At 38.8% G+C, this 12,455-nt stretch overlaps 1 protein-coding gene across 1 annotated transcript; it reads right to left on the reverse strand.

Moving 5' to 3' along the window:
- Positions 1 to 6,337: 6,337 nt before the first annotated feature.
- On the reverse strand, positions 6,338 to 11,975 carry LOC117329285. The gene is made up of 2 exons (XM_033887153.1): positions 11,864 to 11,975; positions 6,338 to 8,726 (listed from the first exon to the last, which is right to left on the reverse strand). Exon 2 carries the CDS (start codon positions 8,708 to 8,710, stop codon positions 7,205 to 7,207), a length of 1,506 nt encoding a protein of 501 aa, XP_033743044.1. The 5' UTR covers positions 8,711 to 8,726; positions 11,864 to 11,975; the 3' UTR covers positions 6,338 to 7,204.
- Between the last annotated feature and the right edge of the window lie 480 nt (positions 11,976 to 12,455).

Below are 12,455 nucleotides of genomic sequence, written 5' to 3' on the forward strand. Positions count from 1 at the left end.
ACTTCTAAATGTCCAATAAGGTTATTGTTTTACTGTACACAACAGGAATCATACAGTAGAAAATATTATCCCTACAGTAACCCGAGTCTACATCAGTAACTCAAGTCTACATCAGTAACCCAAGTCTACATCAGTAACCAAAGTCTACATCAGTAACCCAAGTCTACATCAGTAACCCAAGTCTACATCAGTAATCCAAGTCTACATCAGTAACCCAAGTCTACATCAGTAAACCAAGTCTACATCAGTAACCCAAATCTACTCAGTAACCCGAGTCTACATCAGTAACTCAAGTCTACATCAGTAGCCCAAGTCTACATCAGTAACCCAAGTCTACATCAGTAACCCAAGTCTACATCAGTAACCAAGTCTACATCAGTAACCCAAATCTACATCAGTAACCAAGTCTACATCAGTAACCCGAGTCTACATCAGTAACCAAGTCTACATCAGTAACCGTCTACATCAGTAACCAAGTCTACATCAGTAATCCGTCTACATCAGTAACCCAATTCTACATCAATAACCAAGGTCTACATCAGTAACCAAGTCTACATCAGTAACCAAGGTCTACATCAGTAACCCGAGTCTACATCAGTAACCCAAATCTACATCAGTAACCAAGTCTACATCAGTAACCAAGGTCTACATCAGTAACCCGAGTCTACATCAGTAACCCAAATCTACATCAGTAACCAAGGTCTACATCAGTAACTCAAGTCTACATCAGTAACCCAAGTTTACATTAGTAACCCCAGTTTACATCAGTAACCAAAATATACATCAGTAACCCAAGTCGACATCAGTAACCCAAGTCTACATCAGTAACCCAATTCTACATCAGTAACCCAATGCTACACCAGTTACCCAAGTCTACATCAGTAACCCAAGTCTACATCAGTAACCAAGTACACATCAGTAACCAAGGTCTACATCAGTAACCCAAGTCTACATCAGTAACCCGAGTCTACATCAGTAACCCAAGCCTACATCAGTAACCCAAGTCTACATCAGTAACCAAGTCTACATCAGTATCCCAATTCTACATCAGTAATCCAAGCCTACATCAGTAACCCAAGTCTACATCAGTAACCCGAGTCTACATCAGTAACCAAGTCTACATCAGTAATCCGTCTACATCAGTAACCCAATTCTACATCAGTAACCCAAGTTTACATCAATAACCCAATTCTACATCAGTAACCCAATTCTACACCAGTAACCCAAGTCTACATTAGTAACCCAAGTCTACATCAGTAACCCAATTCTACATCAGTAACCAATTTTACATCAGTAACCAAGGTCTACATCAGTAACCCAAGCCTACATCAGTAACCCAAGTCTACATCAGTAACCCAATTCTACATCAGTAACCCAAGTCTACATCAGTAACCCAAGTCTATACATCAGTAACACAATTTACATCAGTAACCCAATTCTACATCAGTAACCAAGGTCTACATCAATAACCCAAGTCTACATCAGTAACCCAAACCTACATCAGTAACCCGAGTCTACATCAGTAACCCAAGCCTACATCAGTAACCCGAGTCTACATCAGTAACCCGAGTCTACATCAGTAACCCGAGTCTACAACAGTAACCCAAGTCTACATCAGTAACCCAAGTCTACATCAGTAACTCAAGTCTACATCAGTAGCCCAAGTCTACATCAGTAACCCAAATCTACATCAGTAACCAAGTCTACATCAGTAACCCAAGTCTACATCAGTAACCAAGGTCTACATCAGTAACCAAAGTCTACATCAGTAACCAAGTCTACATCAGTATCCCAATTCTACATCAGTAATCCAAGCCTACATCAGTAACCCAAGTCTACATCAGTAACCCGAGTCTACATCAGTAACCAAGTCTACATCAGTAATCCGTCTACATCAGTAACCCAATTCTACATCAGTAACCCAAGTTTACATCAATAACCCAATTCTACATCAGTAACCCAATTCTACACCAGTAACCCAAGTCTACATTAGTAACCCAAGTCTACATCAGTAACCCAATTCTACATCAGTAACCAATTTTACATCAGTAACCAAGGTCTACATCAGTAACCCAAGCCTACATCAGTAACCCAAGTCTACATCAGTAACCCAATTCTACATCAGTAACCCAAGTCTACATCAGTAACCCAAGTCTATACATCAGTAACACAATTTACATCAGTAACCCAATTCTACATCAGTAACCAAGGTCTACATCAATAACCCAAGTCTACATCAGTAACCCAAACCTACATCAGTAACCCGAGTCTACATCAGTAACCCAAGCCTACATCAGTAACCCGAGTCTACATCAGTAACCCGAGTCTACATCAGTAACCCGAGTCTACAACAGTAACCCAAGTCTACATCAGTAACCCAAGTCTACATCAGTAACCCAAGTCTACATCAGTAACTCAAGTCTACATCAGTAGCCCAAGTCTACATCAGTAACCCAAATCTACATCAGTAACCAAGTCTACATCAGTAACCCAAGTCTACATCAGTAACCAAGGTCTACATCAGTAACCAAAGTCTACATCAGTAACCAAGTCTACATCAGTAACCCAAGTCTACATCAGTAACCCAAATCTACATCAGTAACCAAGTCTACATCAGTAACCAAAGTCTACATCAGTAACCAAGTCTACATCAGTAATCCGTCTACATCAGTAACCAAGTCTACATCAGTAATCCGTCTACATCAGTAACCCAATTCTACATCAATAACCAAGGTCTACATCAGTATCCCAAATCTACATCAGTCACCAAGGTCTACATCAGTAACCAAAGTCTACATCAGTAACCCAAGTCTACATCAGTAACCCAAGTTTACATTAGTAACCCCAGTTTACATCAGTAACCAAAATATACATCAGTAACCTAAGTCTACATCAGTAACCCAAGTCTACATCAGTAACCAAGTACACATCAATAACCAAGGTCTACATCAGTAACCCAAGTCTACATCAGAAACCCGAGTCTACATCAGTAACCCAAGACTACATCATCAACCCAAGTCTACATCAGTAACCAAGTCTACATCAGTATCCCAATTCTACATCAGTAATCCAAGCCTACATCAGTAAACCAAGTCTACATCAGTAACCCGACTCTACATCAGTAACCAAGTCTACATCAGTAACCCGTCTACATCAGTAACCCAATTCTACATCAGTAACCCAAGTTTACATCAGTAACCCAATTCTACATCAGTAACCCAATTCTACACCAGTAACCCAAGTCTACATCAGTAACCCAAGTCTACATCAGTAACCCAATTCTACATCAGTAACCAATTCTACATCAGTAACCAAGGTCTACATCAGTAACCCAAGCCTACATCAGTAACCCAAGTCTACATCAGTAACCCAATTCTACATCAGTAACTCAAGTCTACATCAGTAACCCAAGTCTACATCAGTAACACAATTTACATCAGTAGCCCAATTCTACATCAGTAACCAAAGTCTACATCAGTAACCCAAGTCTACATCAGTAACCCAAGTCTACATCAGTAACCCGAGTCTACATCAGTAACCCAAGTCTACATCAGTAACTAAGTCTACATCAGTAACCCAATTCTACATCAGTAATCCAAGCCTACATCAGTAACCCAAGTCGACATCAGTAACTAAGTCTACATTAGTAACCCAATGTCTACATTAGTACCCCAAGTCTACATCAGTAACCAAGGTCTACATCAGTAACCAAGTCTACATAAGTAACCAAGGTCTACATCAGTAACCCAAGTCTACATCAGTAACCAAAGTCTACATCAGTAACCAAGTCTACATCAGTAACCCAAGTCTACATCAGTAACCCAAATCTACATCAGTAACCAAGTCTACATCAGTAACCAAAGTCTACATCAGTAACCAAGTCTACATCAGTAATCCGTCTACATCAGTAACCAAGTCTACATCAGTAATCCGTCTACATCAGTAACCCAATTCTACATCAATAACCAAGGTCTACATCAGTATCCCAAATCTACATCAGTCACCAAGGTCTACATCAGTAACCAAAGTCTACATCAGTAACCCAAGTCTACATCAGTAACCCAAGTTTACATTAGTAACCCCAGTTTACATCAGTAACCAAAATATACATCAGTAACCTAAGTCTACATCAGTAACCCAAGTCTACATCAGTAACCAAGTACACATCAATAACCAAGGTCTACATCAGTAACCCAAGTCTACATCAGAAACCCGAGTCTACATCAGTAACCCAAGACTACATCATCAACCCAAGTCTACATCAGTAACCAAGTCTACATCAGTATCCCAATTCTACATCAGTAATCCAAGCCTACATCAGTAAACCAAGTCTACATCAGTAACCCGACTCTACATCAGTAACCAAGTCTACATCAGTAACCCGTCTACATCAGTAACCCAATTCTACATCAGTAACCCAAGTTTACATCAGTAACCCAATTCTACATCAGTAACCCAATTCTACACCAGTAACCCAATTCTACATCAGTAACCCAATTCTACACCAGTAACCCAAGTCTACATCAGTAACCCAAGTCTACATCAGTAACCCAATTCTACATCAGTAACCAATTCTACATCAGTAACCAAGGCCTACATCAGTAACCCAAGTCTACATCAGTAACCCAATTCTACATCAGTAACTCAAGTCTACATCAGTAACCCAAGTCTACATCAGTAACACAATTTACATCAGTAGCCCAATTCTACATCAGTAACCAAAGTCTACATCAGTAACCCAAGTCTACATCAGTAACCCAAGTCTACATCAGTAACCCGAGTCTACATCAGTAACCCAAGTCTACATCAGTAACTAAGTCTACATCAGTAACCCAATTCTACATCAGTAATCCAAGCCTACATCAGTAACCCAAGTCGACATCAGTAACTAAGTCTACATTAGTAACCCAATGTCTACATTAGTACCCCAAGTCTACATCAGTAACCAAGGTCTACATCAGTAACCAAGTCTACATAAGTAACCAAGGTATACATCAGTAACCAAGGTCTACATCAGTAACCAAGTCTATATCAATAACCAAGGTCTACATCAGTAACCCAAGTCTACATCAGTAACCCGAGTCTACATCAGTAACCAAGGTGTACATCAGTAACCAAGGTGTACATCAGTAACCAGTCTACATCAGTAACCCAAGTCTACATCAGTAACCAAAGTCTACATCAGTAACCAAGTCTATATCAGTAACCAAGGTGTACATCAGTAACCAAAGTCTACATCAGTAACCCAAGTCTACATCAGTAACCAAAGTCTACATCAGTAACCCACGTCTACATTAGTAACCAAGTCTACATCAGTAACCAAGGTCTATATCAGTAACCAAGTCTCTATCAGTAACCAAGGTCTACATCAATAACCCAAGTCTACATCAGTAACCCGAGTCTACATCAGTAACCAAGGTCTACATCAGTAACCAAGGTCTACATCAGTAACCAAAGTCTACATCAGTAACCCCAGTCTACATCAGTAACCAAAGTCTACATCAGTAACTTAAGTCTACTTCAGTAACCAAGGTCTACATCAGTAACCAAGGTGTACATCAGTAACCAAAGTCTACATCAGTAACCAAAGTCTACATCAGAAACCAAAGTCTACATCAGTAACCAAGGTCTACATCAATAACCAAAGTCAACATCAGTAACCAAAGTCTGCATCAGTAACCAAGGTCTACATCAGTAAGCAAGTCTACATCAGTAACCAAGGTCTACATCAGTAACCCAAGTCTACATCAGTAACCCGAGTCTACATCAGTAACCCAAGTCAACATCAGTAACCAAGGTCTACATCAGTAACCAAGGTATACATCAATAACCAAAGTCAACATCAGTAATCAAAGTCTACATCAATAACCAAAGTCTACATCAGTAACCCAATTTTACATCAAAAACCCAAGTCAACATCAGCAACCCAAGTTTACATCAGCAGTCGTGGTTATGCCATCTAATTCTCACTAATTGGAGCACTTGGATTAATTGATTACACAAAGTAGGTGTGAACCACCTGGTACAAGATTTACGACTTGCTCGAAAGCAGTAAGGGACCATGCATAACTCCCTCCACTAATCCTTTAATTCTGACCAGTAAGTTAGCCATTCACTTCACACATTCAAAAATGTTAATATATCTATTTATTTTTGTGGCTTATTCGCTAAATTCAAAACAAACAAATTAATTAAGTTCATTAAATGATTTCGACCTACGATCATTAGTACATGAACGTTACAAAATATGTTGCAATACAATACAAAATTTAAAAACATTATGAATATTGTATTCAATGAAGAGTAGAGTTCACTCTTACTATGTTAGCCACAAAAATAAATTTATCAAGTTGACTCAATTCCTTGATGTTGAATGGCTTTCTCCAATAATATATTTTTTATGTATCTAATTCTAAAATTTTGAAATGATCGTAGATGATCCTCGACCTCAGACATTGTGTGACAAGCTGTACTGTATGTAAGCTCGAGCAGTATGACTCTAACAACCCGTTTCTATAACTAGAGAGTGTGCAGATCAAAGTTACATTGTCAAACTAATTCTAAACTTCTTCGGAATATATTTTGTTAAATGATATTGGATAGAAAAATGATATACAATCTGTTGGTACAAAAAGTACTTGAATAAATACTCTTATGTAACTCTTAAAGATTAATAACCTTGGTCAAAAGTTCACTGTCTAATAAATGGTAAAATTCACTAAGTATTGGTTGACTATTGACTTAACCAAATATCACCAAAACCCAGGGCAATTTAATTATTCTGTATTTTCTAATACTTTCTTAACGCAAATAAACAATCTTTCACTAAAAAATTATCAGATAAATTGTTACCTTATCGAAGATAAAATGTTATTTACAAAGAATATATAATTATATAAGTAAAATAATGATACGGTTTCAAGCCAGCAGAAATCTTTGGAAATACAATCGTCTGGTCTTCAAGTTACCGAACAATGAAATAAAGATATTTACCACAATCCATGATTTCATTATTTTATCATTTCTTTGACACGAAATAAAATTCAACCACAATTTAATCCGCATCACAAGACATATTATCTCGTTTCATATGTGTGTCGCGTGTTTGTACAGTCAGTTTCTTTTAGTAACGGATTCAAGAATGTTCCAAAGTCGCCCAGGAATCACTCACTAGTAAATGAAGATCAATACTCTCTCCTAGTTACTACATGTATTTAAATATTTTTGTTTCATTCCAATGTCCAATCCAGAGAATACGATCATCCAGCAGGCTGATACCCGAAGGAAGCTCACCATCAGATATACAGATGGTCCTGAGGAAGTGTCCATTGTTCCCGTCAATCAGCAATACTGAACTGGTCACATGTTCTGTTACCAGGACATCACCTGCACCGTCAAAACAAACATCATAGGGATAGAACTTGGAATGTTGACCTTCACCTGTTTGTGGTTCAATATCATCAATGTGCTGATACTGAAACTTAAGTTTGAGGTGCTTATCCATCACAATGATCCGGGGTGGCTTTACTGGTTCCTTACCAGCCATGTATTCACCAAACGTTACATTTCCATTGTCAGCAGCAGCTACATCCCCGGTCTGTGTACAGAACGCCATGTGATGGGGAACATCCGCCTCCTGTCTACAGACACGGCCCGCACCGTCTGTCACCATCCGACCGTCTGTAGTGTACAGGATTATTCCACCACTCATCCCCACCACCACCATCTCTTCCGCTGTTATACACAAAGATAATGGTGTAGATTCTCCATTGAAACGGATCACTATCTGATCATTAGACGTGACTTCCCGGATGCTGTTGTCAGCCTGTACACAGAACCACACCCTCCCCGTTGTCGGTGAGACGGCGATTGATTGGACTTTGACTTTACACTCGATCTTCTTCTTTGTGTTTCCATTCTGATCTATTCTGTATATCTGTTTTTCTGTCTTGTGCGATAACCAGGCCTCTCCACCTTCACGACATGTTCGGTACACACTGCAACGAATTGACGTTTTAAATTTTGAAACAACAGATATCTTTTTAACAGTCCGGAATATGGGATTTTCCCCGTCAACTATCACTGTACCCAGCATCCGTTCCAAGAGTCCATTGTGGATACTTCCGGGTTTAAAGGCTGCCGTTTTCAAGGTTCCTCGAGCGTTCGGCACAGTTGAGGCACAATTTCCGTTCCGTGTTTCCCGCGCTAGTGTGATGACGTCGACATTTGTACCGGAAGTCAGAACCTGTTGATATTTGTCCAGTCGTGGCCTCATTTCCTCTCGGAGGCATTTAGTTAGTGCACTATTGTTCATTACAGTGATATCTGAATTCATCTTCTCCAAATCTCTACAGAGCTTCACTAACCTGTCTGTGAGTTTGTCGATTTCTTTTTTCATTTGCTCTGCCTGACATTTGATATTGTCGATCATCTCCCTCAACTTTTTTCTGCATTCCGATAAGTTTTCGTTGTTTTCTTTTATGTCCCTCTCTGCCTTTGGAATATCCGTTTTTGAAAGCCTTTCCTTGTACTCCTTGATTTGACGTTTCTGTTCCGACACATAGTCCGTTAATTTACCAAGGTCGTGTTTGTTGTGACGACCCACAACACAGTCCATACAGATAAGTTGATTGTCACATGTCTTACAAACATAGACAAAACCCATACCGGAATGATGGCTACATCCGGGTACTGGAGTCTGTGCCGCCATTTTATCGGTCTTTTGTCTACAATGAAACACAAATGTGTTAACGGTTACCCCTCATCAAGACATCAGTACATTACAATATGGCGACATCCCATATTTGAGCAATCGCAAGTTAGGACCAAAGGAAACCTAGATATTACATCTGAGAAAGACATACTTCACAGTGTGACCACGTGGTTGCTAGGGATGGAATTGATAGAATCTTTCAATCCATTGCGGGGTTTGTTAGACAAGGGGATCTCATCCGGAGGGTTGATATTTCCCTGTCTCACTCCCAAGGGGTGAATGCTTATTTTTTCTTTTAACTTTTTTTATCCTGGTATATATCTAATACTGCCTGTACATCAATGCAAGACAATGTTGACGTGACGTGATCGAATTGTCGACGTGACGTCATTGTTTTATTGCCGCGACGTCATACAATTGTTAAGAATGTGCAAAGAGCACGAACAGTGTGCCTCAACCTTCGAGTGAGATTAATTTAAGCATTGAACTGTTACCAAATGGTAGTATACAGGCGATATGAATACAATTTGGGTGACAGATAAATAGAATGTCGCCCGTTAGGGCGACATGAAATATTTATCTGTCACCCAAATTGTATTCATATCGACTGTATACTACCATTTGGTAACAGTTCAATGCTTATATTTACATTCATAAAGATTTTTTTATTTACTGTAGGTTATGACGCGTTTAAATTTGCCGCTTACCCTATCACTGACGTCATCAAGCTCAAATACCGGAACAGCCGACATTTCCGGAAGGAATAATATAGTCCCTCATGAGGTTATTTATAGTAAACACATATAATGGTTTTTGCACAAATTTGGCTTTATTTTATATTTCAAATACGTTTGTAGGTATTGTCAAATTGTTCACAATTGCATAATTTCTGTTTGTTTAAAATCGAAACCGTTTTTCTGCGCAATGATATACGGTTTACATTTAGAAGTGATGCGGCGTTGAACGGGCATTTCACAGGACAGACTCAGTTCCTCGGAAACACTTATGTTTCTATCGACTGGATTTACGTTATTTTCAGAAGAATATCAGCTCTCTAATTCTTAATGAAAGACGTCTTGACAGTAGGTGAAAACGATTCCAAGGACATTTCGTTCGAAACAGATTCAAGTCTAACCGGTCACATCAGTGTCGCTAACTTAGCAGACGATTTTCAACTTCACAGGGGCTCGATGTTGTAAGGTAGGCAGCAGGCTTTGACATTGATCAGTGAATAAACACAAAACTAAAATCCAGAATACATTCACAACCGGAAAATATGTCGATACTCCCTTTTTTTTACAAAGTTTTTTTATTATAAATATTTGACTATTAATGTTGTCGTGTCTTCCATTTCTGAAAGTTCGGAAACGAGCCCCTGTGAGTTTGACGACATTGACAATATTGATAATTTCGTAAAGGTCAAGAATGACGCTTTAAGTAATTTCGTGTTGACTACATTATTTTTGATTATAAAATTATACTCTCATAGCTTGTGACGTTGCTTTATTTTTGGTTGTGGCTCCTGTAAAAAAAATGCTACAGCTAGCATTCGAAAGCCCTAGGCCGAAAGTAACTGGAGGCCATTGTTTAACCTACAGCACCTGAAGCTGTATTCCTACACTGACCGAGTCACTGTAAATTGTAGTATACAGTCTCATGAATACAATTTGGTTTACTAACGACATATAGACAAATGCAACACAGAATGTAAATATAGAATCGTTCACCCCCTTGGGGGTGAGACAGTGAAATCTCAACCCGAGGGGAAGATTCTTAAGTTGTCAAACACGAGGCTTGTGGATATCCCTGTCCATGGTAAGAGAAAAATCGATCTTATACGGTGTATGGAAAGACAACTGACACGCGCTATGACGCCACTCACAATAGCGTAACATCATCATTTTACGTAGCGTAACCATGTCGCAAATTGAAAACGTCATCAATTTCGACGCACATTTCAAATGAAATCGATCATGGCGCGATAAAAAGATTTCACAACACCTTACAATTAATTAACTTTTTAAATATACGAGAAAAATAATCAAACATTGGCCTGTACCATGGAAAGGGATATCTCAACCCTGAAGGAGACTGAAAAGGAATCAATTCAGAAATATCCATCAAGAACTTCCTTAGAAATAGCGATAACAAATTTCAATTGTCAAAATTCACAATGGATGCCTGTCCGCTACATTGAAAACTATATATGTAATTTTAGAATGAAGAATGAAGAACGTTTTGAGAAAAAGCGATAAAAAACATAAAATGTCAAAATTCAAAATGTCCACCTGTCGGACATTATTTTGTATCTGATTACTGTAGTCTCAAATTTCAATATGCACATCTTAAGACCAAGAGAATAATACTTATAAACATTGAGAGAGAGAAAAATCTTTCTGAGAAATAGCGATAATGAGCTATAGGCTAATGGACAGACAACGGGCGATCTAGCCATTATATAGCATTTTATCCTGCAACTGCCACCGCATTGTCGGAATACACCCACCGTATATATTTTTGCTGTATACGGCAGTGACGGAAAATAGCTGTATTTTGGAATCTTCGCACGTGCGTCAATTCGACTGACCTACTTCAAAGTGAAACAACGGTTAAAAGGCGAACATATTTCTGTCATTTTTGACACAGTTTCACTTCAAAATGATTATTTTTGATGATTGTTTTCTTTTTATTGTTCCAGGATAAATAGAATACATGGTCAGTGTCTTAAAATATAAGCTGTATTTTGGCGAGGGTAAAGAAAGACAAAAGTGGCGAGCCCTGGCGTCTTGGAGACACCGACCATGTATTCTATTTATATACAGTATGTCTCTGCTCCTCTATTGCGTGATTAGTGAAAATGCAAATTCTATGCAAGACAGATGTTTTTCTCAAAATTCAAGATTTTAATTTGCAGTCATTCGCAGTGATATGTGTAACAAGAGGTCACAGTTATTGATAGTTTGATACCGTTGTTCAATGTCATTCTCGATACGAAAGCTATCATAACAAACGACTCGTGACCTCTGTGTAAGTGAAGTGATCACACGCCGTTAAAGTACTGATGATATTATCCAGTAAACCATACGTTCACTGATATGTTTAAGAGCGGTTGAAATAATAGGTACGATATGATAATGGTATCACACCTACCTTCAGCGTGCCAGTCTCCGGGAAATATACTCTGTATCGACACAGCCTCGCACACATGGCCGGAAGCGTGTCATATGTCGCTACGTGAGTGAAGCGGTAACACTTCCTTATTCCATGTAACACTTGTAAAACAAAGCACGAACCCCGGTTATAGTATCATATCGTACACACTCATACCGGCGGGACATTATACAATATTACAACAAATTACGCATGATGATCACAGGTACTTGGGGTCAGGAACTAAAGTTATAATGGAATTGTCTAATTTTTATTTATAACATCATTTCATGTCTATTTAGGCACCGATACAACATTGGAATCGATTATAAAGCGCTTTAACAACAAAAAAAAAAACCGTTTCTGGTTGTTATTATATAGAGAAGGTAACCGACTCCCACATGAAAATTTTACCGTCGTCAGTCACCTTCCTCGCTTCGGTGCTCTCTATATTTCATGAAATTCCCACTAACCATTTAAACGGCCGTTATGGACCGCTTGCGGACATAATTTCCTCTAAATGTTAACATGATTTACTGTAATAATCACGGGCCAAGCTGGATCTGGTAAAACATATTTGGTGAAACGGATT

This window comes from Pecten maximus, chromosome 6 (assembly GCF_902652985.1).
Source record: "Pecten maximus chromosome 6, xPecMax1.1, whole genome shotgun sequence".
NCBI lineage: Eukaryota > Metazoa > Mollusca > Bivalvia > Pectinida > Pectinidae > Pecten > Pecten maximus.